Consider the following 14,482-nt stretch of genomic DNA (forward strand, 5'->3'; position numbering starts at 1 on the left):
CGGGCGGGCTCTTCGTGCGCATGCTCCTCACACGGCGCCACAGCCGCCGGCTCCTACGAGGCGGGTGTGCAGCTCGGCGGGCCTGGGGTCCCCATGCTGCAGAGGAGAGGACGGACGAAGCTTTGTCCTTGCGGGACCGTCAGGGGCCAGGCCACGGGCAGCTGGTGGGCGGCCTAACTGGGGGCTGCAGTGGGCCGGGGCGTGGGCTGCAGGGCACTTCTGGTGCTAGCCGCTGATTTGCCCCAGGGTGCTTTCCGTGCCGTCCATCTCGCAGTTGCTGCCGTAGGAGGCCTTGGCGGTGGCCCAGGCCACGCGTGCCCGCAGGCCCCACTCGTCTCCCGTGACAGCCTCCGAGCGGTCACCCAGGCCCAGCCGGCCGCCCGGGGCTCTCAGGCTGCCTGTTCTCTAGCGCCGCTTACTTCGGGGCCCAGCAGATGCCGGAGACCAGGGAGCCCTCGCGCAGGACCTCGCAGGGTCCGCTAGCCGCCTCCTGCGCCCGCCGGGTCTTCAGAGATTCTCCGGAGAAGGTAAGAGTGAGGCTGCGCCTGCGTTTGGGCACAGGGCACAGGCCTCCGGGCTGCCCCTGGGCTCCGGGAGGCTGCGGTGGAGCCAACCTTGGCCCGCGCGTCGCGTCAAGCGGCGGCGGTAAAGCTGCGGCGGCAAAGCTGCGGCGGTGGCGGCGGCTGTGGGAGGAGTCGAGCGGGTGGAGCCGGCCGCTCTCGCTGCTGAGGCGCTGGCTCCCCAGATCAATATTATTCTTCATAAGCAAATCAGCCGGGAAAAGGCATTTGAATGTAACAAAATTTCTTTTATCTACAATTTATTATTATTCCGTCAACCCCAGTATACGTGGAGTAGGGTTTCAGAGTTGGAAACACATAGCCCTGTGAGACACAAATTCAGCAACTAGAGTACGGTGTTTATACACAGTTCGAAGAGCCAGGCAGAATTTGGCCTTGGGAGGAGTCCTGTGTAAAATATCACAGACTCGCATTGTTCTTACATAAACTTCAGCACTTTCTGAAGCATCAACATTTCTGATTGTTGTGTGCGTTGGTTGATTTCCAGAGTGTTGAAATCATTGTGTTTGTCGATTTTGGCCAAGTTTATGGATGTTCTTGTGGAGAAGATTTGCTGACCTCACTCAACCATAAGTTCCACTGAAGAAGGTCCTTTTGATTTGACTTACCCATATTTTTCAGGAAATATAAACTATGTTTGTAACTTCTAATAATTTTCTGTGGAAAAATCCAAAGTTGTAGCAAATGAGTTTATGTTGCATGAAACAGGACTTACTGGGAAAACCAATAGTGACATTGTTTGCCAAAGAAGAAGCTAGAATATTCTCTTTTGAGAAGTGAGGTACAAAGATTACACAAATTTCAGTGATTAGCTGAGAATTAAAACACCCTGAAATCTTGTACACCTTATCCATATTTCTAACTTAGAATTTAACCCATTTGACAGATACGTGTTTTGCCAGTTAGACCATACTTTGGCTGATACATGTGGGGGAGAAATATTGTATCAGGGTTTATGTGCACAAATAATAGAAAGTGACTCTAATTCAGTGCTGTATGTCAATTATACCTCAATAAAACTAGAAAAAAATGGCTAGCTCTTTCAAATAGAAAAGAGTTAATATAAAGAAGATTGGGAATTCAGACAATTGGTTTGAAGTTCTAAAACCAGGGTTGGAGAATAGGCAGATGTGGCAGGTATCCGCATCTATAAGACATCTTATAGACAGCTTGGTAGACAGAGGTTCTGCAAAGGTGGGGCAGGCCAAAAGGACTGGCAGCTGTGCTACCACTGACAAAGGATGCTCACCCAATTCTGAGCAGTTGGCAACACCCACATCATGTAGTGTAATTGTGGATATGTTATTCTCTCAGTGTCAGGAGAGCAGAGCAGGTCAATGATTCTGCTAGTCTGAGGTTTTGACTTGCGGCAAAGCGTTTAAGGGAACGGGTCGTCAAGTCAGACTTTCTGAAATTTAAACCCAGATGGATTCTCCACTTTCTAATTGTGAAATTTTAGACAATTTATGTGACCTCCTTCACCGTTGGTATCCTCATCTGTGAGATGAGAATAATTGTCTTTTGGCATAAATGACTTACTACATGTAAAATGTTAGAACACTGCCTGGAACATAGAGTCTGATAAGTTTCTGTTCTTCTTCTCCTCATTCATATTCACCTGAATGTACAGCCTGAACCTGTTCCCTGCCTCCTGGACGGTTCTGTTTTATGTCTGTTTATGTTCCTCAAGTTAAAGTGCCCCAAACTGCAGTCAGCGTTTATTTGGCGATTCTCAGCACTGCTTCTCCTCTGGTCATCAATTTATAAGCTTTTTTTTCACTACCACCTAGGCAACAAATAAATTGTAAACATCTTCTCACTCAACTTCTTCATCCAGCCTCCAAGTCCCAGAGAACTTATCTCCTTGAGATCCTGGTCTGGCCTTTCTTTCTCAATTATACTGATTTGATAAGCTTCTCCTCATCTCATGTTTAGATTACTCTAATAGTTTCCAGTGTGAGTTCCTGTGGAATCTTACCTCCCTCTCACCACCACCCCCACACACACACGCGCGCCTCTCTTTCTTGCAATATGGTTATAACTGTAAATTGTTAGATAAATCTTGGCAGTTAGATTATTAAACAGTATTTATAGATAGTACATAAAATGCTATTTTTGCTTTCGTTTCCTATTTTGTTTTCCTTGAAGTGAATATTTTAGGTGCTTTCATTTGCTTAATATTCTATGGATTTCTGTGATTTATCCCTAAACTCGTGCCCATTTGTACAGATCTCCTCTCAGTATGTACAGCTGTAGCTATATGATGTTAGCTGGTAGTCTGAAAGTGTTATCTTCTTTAAGATGTCTTTCCAATAAATTTATGATCCACTCCAGGGACGACAGGATGCCCTCTTACTTTGTTGAAGATTTAACATCTTGAGATCCCTCTTCACCATCTTTCTGGGGATACTCTTCACCTCTTACCTATGTTAGGTCCCTGTACCTATGTTAGGTCCCCTATTCTCTGGATCCTATATCTTCCTGTTTCCTGGTTTCCTTCTTCATTTTTTTAAATGAATTTTATTTTTTAGAACAGTTTTAGATTTATAGAAAAATTGAGAACACAGTACAGAGAATTACCATATACCCCAAATTCTGTTTCCCCTATTATTAACATCTTACAGTACATTTGTTACAATTAATAAACCAATATTGTTATGTTATCAATAACTAAAATCCATATTTGATACAGATTTCCTTAGTATTTACCTAATGTCCTTTTTTTTAACATCTTTATTGGAGTATAATTGCTTTACAATGGTGTTAGTTTCTGCTTTATGACAACGTGAATCAGTTATACATATGTTCCCATATCTCTTCCCTCTTGCGTCTCCCTCCCTCTCACCCTCCCTATCCCACCCCTCTAGGTGGTCACAAAGCACCGAGCTGATCTCCCTGTGCTATGCGGCTGCTTCCCACTAGCTATCTATTTTACGTTTGGTAGTGTATATATGTCCATGCCACTCTCTCGCTTTGTCACAGCTTACTTTTCTCCCTCCCCATATCCTCAAGTCCATTCTCTAGTAGGTCTGTGTCTTTATTTCTGTCTTACCCCTAGGTTCTTCATAACTTTTTTTTTCTTAGATTCCATATATATGTGTTAGCATACGGTATTTGTTTTTCTCTTTCTGACTTACTTTACTCTGTATGACAGACTCTAGGTCCATCCACCTCACTACAAATAACTCAATTTCGTTTCTTTTTATGGCTGAGTAATATTCCATTGTATATATATGCCACATCTTCTTTATCCATTCCTCTGTCAGTGGACATTTAGGTTGCGTCCATGTCTTGGCTGTTGTAAATAGTGTTGCAGTGAACATTGGGGTGCATGTATCTTTTTGAATTATGGTTTTCTCTGGATATATGCCCCAGGTGTTATTTTTGAGAAGACTTTCAGGAAGCCAGAAAAAATGACAGCTGCCTAGATCGGCACCTCCCAATATTTCTGGTAAAAGCAATACAGAAGAATAAGATGAACAAATAAAAATCTGTAAAAACAATATCTACAGCATAATCCAAAGACAAAAATATGCCCGAACTTCAAAATAACTATAAATTAAGAAAGAAAAACTCCAAATCCCAGGAAGCAATCTCTCTCACTCCTGCTCTAGAGACCTCAAGCTTTTGCAATGAGCAAGAGCAGGTGGAAAAAGCTTAGGTAAGAGAGAAGAGTTGTGATTGTGATGGATCTAGTTTGATCCAAAACCATGGTCAGAAAGAGTTAAGTTCACACTAAATGTGAAAAGGAAGAATCTGTCTCGAGAGATGAGAGTGAGATATACAGGAAGGGAAGGGAAAGGATGTGCAATTTGAAGTGTCACCTCTTGGTACCTTGAGAGAAGAAAAAAAAATAAAATTATAAAAGTACTATGTGTGGAGTAAAGAAGTAATAGACACTAATAACAGAGAGGTCAAATACAGAATAAAATTTGTGTTGTAACGGTTTTAAAAATAAAATCTTAAAGATTAGAACACGGAAAAGAAGAAAAATAGGCAAAATCAAACAAGCAATGAGATTCTTCACTGGGTTGGTCTCTCTCCAGTCCCTTCCTGGGAATGATATTCTCTTGAAATCTCACCCAGAGTTAAGCAGTTGAGGGTGAGATCATTTTCTTGGCATCAGTCATGGTTGAAAGATGCATCTCTTTTAACAGAATACTGAAATTAAAAGTACAGGCATTGCGCAGCATATATTGAGTCTTTTCCTTTCTCTTTATTTCTTCTCCTCATTTTGGACTATAAAAGCTCAAAATACCTGTTGGGTAGTCTTGGGTGAAGGGTGATAATGTTGATGCCTGCCACATGTTGACACTGGAAGTTACAAACGTAGGTACCTAGATAAGAGCTACTCAATTTCATGTGATCTGAGTATATGGAAAAGGGTGGTGGAGCCCCACAGAACAAGCTAGTCCCATATGGTCTCATGGTAAGCCATTTTCCCCTTGAGTTATACCCCAACTCTTAGTAAGGTCCATTTTGAAATTTCAGCTAAAATAAGATCAAGCAAAGGAAGTGATCTTTTCATTGCATGAGTCAGAATAATAAAGGTGGAGATACATATTCGTGAGGAACAGAGTAGAGTCTTCTGGTCTACACAAGGAGAAAGTCTGTCTGAGAAAAAAGCCAGGTAGAACCAAGCATATTCAAGTAATTGAAAGAAAGAGACACAACCCTCTGGATTCCTCGGATGCATTCAATTCTGAAGCCTAATGCATCCCTGGATTTGCCAGTTAAGTGAACTTTTTTGTTTGTCTCAATATCATTTCACTTACAATGAAAAGTAATTATTTATTATAATGAAAAGGTTTTTAATTAATACATGTCACTACTGTACCTTGTACAAAGTTCTATGATAGTAATTACTCCCTTTTTTCTGTAGAGCACTGTAAGAGAAATTAATTTTATATTAAGAAAGATCTGTGTTTAAATCCTGGCTCTGCCATTAGTTGTTATGACTTTGGCAAATTTCTTTTTAACATCAGCTTTGGTTTCTTCATATGTAAAACAGAAATACTGTTCTCAAATAATTCTGAAGATTATAAAGGATAAGTTAATTAAAGAGTTTAGTATTGTAGCTAGAGCCAGATATCTATAAATTGTGCAGTTCTCACTTTCTTTTGTTGCTTCTCTAATTAGAATGAGAGAACCAAGGGGCAGGATCTGCATCTTATTCCTTTTTGTATTCAGAGTACCTTGCAGCTTAAATCCACCGAGACCATTATTTACTCTAGAGAAAACAGGCTTGTGAAGGAAAAGTAATCAGCATATTTTACTCCTTAGTTGTGCAAAGCATTTACATCCTCATAATCATGTAAACACTGAATATTAATGGAACTTTAAAAATTAGCTGTACTGGGAAGATGAAGACATTAGGAAGTATGTTTGCAGTGGTAGAAGGTGAAAATTGGCTAGATTTCGTTTCCCAGACTTAAAGTCGATTGACAAGACATAATAGTGAAAAATCAAGAAACAACCGCATGTTATTTAGAAATATAAAGATCAAAACAAAAAAAAAGAAAAAATAGAAAGAAAGACCTGTTAATAGCAGCATGAATAAAAATAAATAAGATTGACTTCCTGCCCTCTAGGAGTTTACAGTTTAAATGAAGGTCCGCATGTAAACTCACTGTATGTAAATGGGAGAAGATAAATGCAGGAGATGCTTCAGCAGCACACAGAGAAGGCACTTTAGGTTCCGGGAGTAGAGACAGGAGAAGAGGTCAGAATAGATGTTCTATCAGAAATGATGACAGAACAAGTCTCGGAGAATGAATAAGTGGTATCCAATGCGAACAAGGGAGAAGGCATTTCAGGCAGATGAAATGGCATGAAGCCAAGAAATCATCAAAATGCGTGAGAAGTACTACTAGAGAGTAAAATTCAAGAAGTAGACACACGGGAGAAGAGGCTGTGGACGCCAAATTTGGGGAGCAGACCCTAGAAGGCTCTTTCTGAGGAATTTGCATCTGTGTTGAGAGAGAAGCCAAACAAGGGAATACAGCATTTTCACAAGTAATTCCATATAAAATGTGTGAAGAATAGATTTCCAGAGAAGATAGATATGGCAGGCAAAATTCTGAAACATGACCCGCCCCCCAATGTCTTTTCCTCTTGTATAATCCCCTCTTATTTGAATGTGGAAGGAACCATATATATAATGATATATCACTTTAGGGATAATGCATGTTATATGGTACAGTTGACCTTAAATTAGGGAGATTATCAGGGCAGGCCTAATGTAATCACATGAGCATATGAAAACAAGAGAGTTTTTCTCAAGCTAGTGGCAGAAGGGGAAGTTGGAGAGATTCAAAGCACAGCAAGGATTCTCCATTTACCGCCAGGTTGAAGACAAGAGGGCCACATAATGAGGAATGCAGGCAACCTCTAGAAGCTGAGAGTGACCCCCAGCTGACAGCCAGCAAGGGAATGGAGCTCTCAGTTCTACGACTACAGGAACTGAGTTCTTCCGACAACCTGAATGAGTTTGGAAACAGATTCTTCCCCCAGAGCCTCCAGAAGGGAATGCAGCCCTGCCTACACCCTGATTTCGGCCTGGGCAGAGAATCCAGCCACGTGATTCCATACCAGACTTCTAATTTACAGAACTATGACTAATAAGTGGGTGTTCTTTTAAGCCACTAAGTTTATGATAATTTATTACATATCAATAAATTCTTAATGTGAACTGATAGTTGGAGAAGAACATTGAGTCCCAAATGTACCAATATCAACTTACTAACAAAAGATGTAAACACAGGCTCAGTAATTTCTTCCCTAAGGAGCCTGATCAAACTGTGATCCTAAATGAGGCTCATTTTCCAAGCTTCCAAACAAGTTGCTGAGATCCACAGAGAACAAGATGCGTTCACACTATTAGCCCGCTGATGGTTTGGAGACATAAAGCTGATGCATTTGCCTTGCCCTGAAGACATATGTGAATCTACAGACAGAAGGGATGTTGTCTCCTCCTTTGTCAAAACCTCTGTCTCCTTCCCGCCAATGAAGGGAAAAGAGCACATAAGGCCTGGTAGTAGTGAAGTCTCCAGGTTGAAGGAAGTTGGGTGGCGAGTCTTCTCTGTTCTGATGTTTTCATTCCCACTGCTACAGCAGTGGAGAGATGTGGGAGGTCACCTGCCCTTCTTAAACAATCCATTGTGATTTTGAGGTAAGATTGGATAAAGGGAATGGGTGGGAGGAATGCAGGATCGCAGGGGACACTCTCAGTACTTTTGCTAAGCCTGGTGCTGAGTTTCTGAAAGGTAGGAGGAAGAGAATAGGTTGAGCAGTGGGCACAGTGGGGATCACAGTGACCTCACTGTCCCAAGCTTCAGGAATTTCCATAGCAAGGAGTCCCGGGTACCACTCTGGACTCCTTTCCTCTCTTGCTGTATGGCCTTGGCCAGCCTACTCATCTCTTCAAGATATTTTTCCTTAGCTCTCAGATGTGGACACCACTTTGGACCCCTGCTGAAAGACTTTATCCTGGATCGTGTCAGCCCAAGGGAGGTGAGGAGTTGCAGCTGAGATTTGAAAACATGGAAGGGAAGGACAGATGAGAGAAGAAAGTTGAAAGATACGGAGTTGTCACTCTGGCTCTTCTAGAGTGCTGTCCCAGCAGTCACCCTTGAGCCCCCATGGAACAAGTCCTCGGTCTAGAAAGAAAGGATTTCAGTCTCTTCTTGATGTGACATTGTTTTCTCATTTCCTCACAGATCACACCCCTGCCGATAATGTCTGTGGAAAATGGCTCAGTTCATCCTGGTAGGACTTACAGACCAAAGTCAACTCCAGATACCCCTCTTCTTCCTCTTCTTATTGAACTGTATGGTCACTGTGGTAGGGAATTTGAGCTTAATTCATCAGATATGCCTGAACTTTCATCTTCACACTCCCATGTATTTTTTGGTCTTCAACCTGTCCTTCATGGATCTCTACCACTCCTTGGTCATTACGCCTAAACTGCTGATGAGCTTTGTGTCAGAGAACATCATCTCCTTTGCGGGGTGCATGACTCTGTTGGGTTTTTCTTTTCTGTTTCTTTGTCCATTCTGAATGCTATGTGTTGACAGCCATGGCCTATGATCGCTGTGTGTCCATCTGTAAGCCCCTTTTGTACACAGTCACCATGTCCCCTCAGGTCTCTTCTTTGCTGATGTTTGGTTCATATGTAATGGTGTTTGCCGGTGCCATGGTCCACACAGGGCACATGGTCAGATTATCCTTTTGTGATTCCAGCATCAACAACCATTACATGTGTGACATCTTCCCCCTCCTCCAGCTGTCCTGCAGCAGCACTGATGCCAGTGAGCTGGTGGATTCCATTATTGTGAGCACAGTTGTAATAATATGTAGCTTCATTATTTTTGTTTCTTATGCTTTGATCGTCTCCAGTATCCTCCACATCTCATCAGCTCAGGGTTGGTCCAAAGCCCTCAGTACTTGTGGCTCCCACATAATAACTGTTTGCCCTCTTCTATGGTTCTGGGTTGTTTACACATCTCAAGACCTTTTCTGATGGTTCTGTGGGCCAGGGGAAGTTCTTCTTAGTATTTTATACCAATGTAGTCCCCATGTTGAACCTCCTCATCTATAGTCTAAGGAACAAGGATGTCAGACTTGCTCTGAAGAAAACCCTAAAGAGTTGCGAACTAAGCAGAACCAGTATTGCTGGGTTGTCGGGTGTGTGTGTGTGTGAATGTGTTTTCCCGTAATTTTCTTCAGAACAAGGTTTTTGCCTTAGATCCTTTTTTCTGTCTAATCATGCCATTTAAACATGCAGGTATTATTGAGTCTCATGATTGTCCTCGGTTCCATGCTTACTCACTGAATGAGCTTTATTCTTAACAGTGGGCTCCAGAGACTCAGCTTGACTCCTGCTCCTTTTCGCACCACCTCCCACTTTGCCTCTTTCCATGTACTTCTCATACATCAGCATGAATGTGGTCTGATGCAGCCACCCCTCTTTGTTTTCCCTAAAAACAATGTTAATGTAGCCCTTTCTGTTTTTTTAACCATTTGAGGAGTTCCTTCTGTGTAAGTTATAAATTTTCTAGAATTTCAGTGCTCTTTTAGGCATGGTTTCTTTAGTACTGCATTTCCATACTCAGCAAAGCTTCAGTAGTATCTATGAGATATTTATGCTTAGTTAACAGGGATCACAAGTGTTAGCTTCTAAGTATGGAATGTGTTAATACCAATTAGGAACTGAGAGAAATGAACCTAGTTACTTTAAATCGATTTAGTCTTACTCGTTGTAATAGCATCAGGGGTATGATGTATATGTATATATACATGTATCAGATATGTACATAATATGTAATGTACATGTCCATAATTTTGTTTACATCTCTGCCTAATCAAATAGAATTTGACCACCTAGTGTTTACTCCTTTCTCCTATACGGTTAGACTAGAATCTGGTAAAATAAATATTCATGAAATTAATAGTTTGAACTTGTTTGATACAGATGTTTTCTCTAAAGCAAACTAAAAGTTTTTGTTAGTAAAAACTTCCTTTTTTTCAGAAAATGAGTTTTCTTAAAATTCGTGGCCATAAATCTTCAAAACGGTGAAGAGTCTGGTTTGATACAATAGAAGGAAATGCCATTCTTTTTTCAGTTTGAAGTATAGCCTTCTGCATTTCCGATTAGGCAGGTCTAGTGGTGATGGAATCCCTCAGCTTTTGGGTTTTCCTGGGTCTATTATAACATAGGTATCTTTCAAATTGACTGTTTCAGGTAAACAGCACTCCTGTTTGCAAACTAGCATGTTCCTCCTGAAGAATTTGGATCCCTTTTGGAAAAAAGAAGAACTGTTTGGTTTGGTTACAAAATAAATTAGGAAAAGCATGCAATTTTACCTTCAGAAACTAAGATAAAATCAGGATTTGTTGTACTACTTATTATATACATGAAATTTAAAACCTGTCTCCAGTGATTAATGATGTTGAGCATTCTTTCATGTGTTTGTTAGCAATCTGTATATCTTCTTTGAAGAAATGACTATTTAGGTCTTCTGCCCATTTTTGGATTGGGTTGTTTGTTTTTTTGTTATTGAGCTGCATGAGCTGCTTGTAAATTTTGGAGATTAATCCTTTGTCAGTTGCTTCATTTGCAAATATTTTCTCCCATTCTGAGGGCTGTCTTTTGGTCTTGTTTATGGTTTCCTTTGCTGTGCAAAAGCTTTTAAGTTTCATTAGGTCCCATTTGTTTATTTTTGTTTTTACTTCCATTTCTCTAGGACGTGGGTCATCTCACACCGGTCAGAATGGCCATCATCAAAAAATCTAGAAACAATAAATGCTGGAGAGGGTGTGGAGAAAAGGGAACACTCTTGCACTGTTGGTGGGAATGTCAATTGATACAGCCACTATGGAGAACAGTATGGAGGTTCCTTAAAAAACTACAAATAGAACTACCATACAACCCAGCAATCCCACTACTGGGCGTATACCCTGAGCAAACCATAATTCAAAAAGAGTCATGTACCAATATGTTCATTGCAGCTCTATTTACAATAGCAGAAAAAAGTCATGAAGAACCTAGGGGTAAGACAGGAATAAAGACACAGACCTACTAGAGAATGGACTTGAGGATACTGGGAGGGGGAAGGGTTAGCTGTGACAAAGCAAGAGAGTGGCATGGACATATATACACTACCAAACGTAAGATAGATAGCTAGTGGGAAGCAGCCGCATAGCACAGGGAGATCAGTTTGGTGCTTTGTGACCACCTAGAGGGGTGGGATAGGGAGGGTGGGAGGGAGGGAGACGCAAGAGGGAAGAGATATGGGAACATATGTATATGTATAACTGATTCACTTTGTTATAAAGCAGAAACTAACACACCATTGTAAAGCAATTATACTCCAATAAAGATGTTAAAAGAAGACAAATAAAATAAAATAAAACCTGTCTCCAAAATGTAACCTATGCATGTGTTAGTAGAAGATAATAAAACCAAGTAAATAAATTAGGTGTGCCTGCAAAGCGGCTGTGGCATTTTTAGAACCCCAAAATGCATCATGGTAGGTAAAATTTTGTTTCTAAGGGTGGCAGCAGAAGTATAACAGACATATCCCTGCTGTTGTGCACAGTCCCCATGCTTGGCTTGAACCGTGGCTGAATTGGATTGCATTTCAGTTTCCTCGGTAGGATTGACAGTTGCCTTGCCCTGAATTTTAGGCTGCTAGAATGCTAGGTATCAGATACCACACTGAGAAAACTACCCTTCATCATTGGTATGTTACCTTCAAGTCTTTTCTCTTTACATCTGCAGATATATTTAGGGGGAAATGGGAGTGATATTACACATAAATTTATGCATTCTTTTTCCCACTTTTACTGAGATAAAACTGACAAATAAAAATTGTATATATTTAAGGTATAAAACATGATTTTATATATATATATATATACACACACACACACACACATTGCGAAATGATTACCACAATCAAGCTAGTTAACCCGTCCATCAGCTCACATAGTTACCACTTTTTGTGTGTGGTGAAAACACTTAAGATCTACTCCCTTAGTAAATTTAAAGTATAAATCTCCAGAACTTATTCCTATCATAATTGAAAGCTTGTACCCTTTGACCAACATCTTTCCATTCCCTACACCTCTTAGCCCCTGGCCACCACCATTCTACTCTCTGCTTCTATGAGTTTGACTTTTTTTAGATTCCACATATAAGTGAGATCATGCAGTATTTGTCTTTCTGTGTCTGGCTTATTTCACTTAGCACCGTGTTCTCAGGGTCCATCCATGTTGTTGCAAATGGCAGGATTTCCTTCTTTCATGGATGAATAATATTCCAGCGTGTGTGTGTGCGTGTGTGTGTGTGTGTGTGTGTGTATCACATATTCTTTATCCATTCATCCATTGATGGACATTTTGGTTGTTTCCATATCTTGGCTACTGTAAATAATGTTGCAATGAATAGAGAATTACAGATATTTCTTCAAAATCTTGATTTCATTTCCTTTGGATATATACTCAGAAGTGGAATTGCTGGATCATATGGCAGTTCTACTTTTAATTTTTTGAGGAGCCGCCATACTGTTTTCCACAGTGGCTGAACCAATTTACATTCCCACTAGCAGTGTACAAGGATTCCCTTTTCTCTGCATCCTCACTAACACTTGCTATTGCTTGTCTTTTTGGTAAAAGCCATCTTAACAGGTGTGAGGTGATATCTCATTGTGGTTTTGATTTTTGTTTCCCTGATAATTAGTGATATTGAGCACTTTTTCATATACCTGTTGGCCATTTGTATGTCTTCTTTGGAAGAATATCTATTCAGTTCTTTTGTCCATTTTTTAATCAGGTTTTTTCTTTTTTTGCTATAGAGTTGTATTGAGTCCCTTGTATATTTAAACCCTTATCAGATCTATGGTTTGCAAATTTTTTTTCCCATTCTATAGGATGCCTTTTCATTATATGGATTATGTCCTTTGCTCCTGCTCTCTGTTTTTTGATCCCTTTCTGTCATGAGCATTTTCCTGTGTCAGTAAATATTTCCTTCTATGAAAGCACTGTTCCTGATGCCATGCTCTCTCATGCCTTTTAGACTTCTTACTGATATTTCTTCTTAGGGTGGTACTTCCTCTGGAAAGTTTACTTTGACTGTGTTCTTTTACCACCACCACCATCTCTGTCTAGATTTTTCTCCTTTCCTATATGTATATATAGAATTAATAACTCATTATATAAGGGAAATATGGCTTCTTAGTATTGGGGTCCTTTTTAATTATTTAGTTTTTGAGTCCATAATGCATTCACATGGTTCAAAATTCAAAAGCTACAGAAAGGGTATACAATGAAAAGTCTCCCTTACATTCCACATACCCCAGTTACCTACTTGTTCTCCCAGGAGGCAGGCAGTCCTATCAGTTACTGTCAGTGCTGTCAGTGACATTTTATTCACATATAATAAAGTTCATGTATATTAGCCCACTGATTTTACATAAATGGTAGCATTCTGTGTGCACACTGGTTTAACCTGCTTTTTATCTTATATATACCATTTCTTGAGACACAGCTAGAGAACGAGTAAGACTTAGGATCCAGGAAAGAGTAAATTCAGAAGACTAGTGAAGTCCCAGGATGACAGCTGTGTAGCTAGCCTAAAAGCAACCAGTCCAGACTGGAACAGTGGTTTAGGAGGGTTTTTTCCACTTAACAATACATTTTGGATATCATATCATATATATATATATATATATAAAGATAGTCATATATGATATATTCTTATATATATAAAGATAGTCTTAGTTTTTAGTACACCTACATAAAATTTTTGTACAAATGTCCAAAAAAGTATTTGAACAGTCTCTTTTTGATGGATAACTAGGTTAATCCCAGTTTTTTGTTATTGTGAAAAAAGGTTAAAATTAGTAAACCAGTACATAAATCGTTAGGCATGTGTATAGGTTTTTAGAGTGCATTTATTAAGCCTAAGGATATGTATATATGTAAATTTGATGAATATTGTCCAGTTGCCCTAATAGACCTGTTTCTTTGATTCATGTAAGTTTAAATTACCTCTCAGTTCAAATCCACCCTTCTGTACTTTTTTCATGATACTGGGGCTAAGCCTCTGGAGCTTATATTTCTGCTTTGCCAGCTGGCTTACTATTCGGTTCCACTAGTATTCAATGTCGATGCCAGAAATAAAAAGCATCTTAAAATTATGAAAACAAATTGAAACAGGTTACAGGAAGATGACCTGAATCGTCTTGGCATCGATTTAATCACATGCAAGGAAAAAACAGCAAGTGCTCCACTCCCAAATGTCATATTGGATATTATGTAAATAAACAACTAACCAGAGTTGAAAGTATAGGTTCACTCTTTCAGTAGATATGAAAAAAACAAATGTGTGGGCATGTATC

General features: G+C 40.0%; 1 protein-coding gene across 1 annotated transcript; it reads left to right on the plus strand.

Annotated features, from left to right (window-relative positions):
* Nucleotides 1-7,065: 7,065 nt before the first annotated feature.
* On the plus strand, nucleotides 7,066-9,298 carry LOC112396836 (olfactory receptor 143-like). Its single transcript, XM_024740761.1, is given in 4 exon segments — nucleotides 7,066-7,093; nucleotides 8,335-8,606; nucleotides 8,608-9,051; nucleotides 9,053-9,298. Coding segments are annotated over 4 exon segments (990 nt in total).
* Nucleotides 9,299-14,482: the final 5,184 nt, after the last annotated feature.

The sequence above is a fragment of the Neophocaena asiaeorientalis genome, unplaced genomic scaffold (assembly GCF_003031525.2).
Source record: "Neophocaena asiaeorientalis asiaeorientalis breed wild unplaced genomic scaffold, Neophocaena_asiaeorientalis_V1.1 scaffold308, whole genome shotgun sequence".
Classification (NCBI taxonomy): Eukaryota; Metazoa; Chordata; class Mammalia; order Artiodactyla; family Phocoenidae; genus Neophocaena; species Neophocaena asiaeorientalis.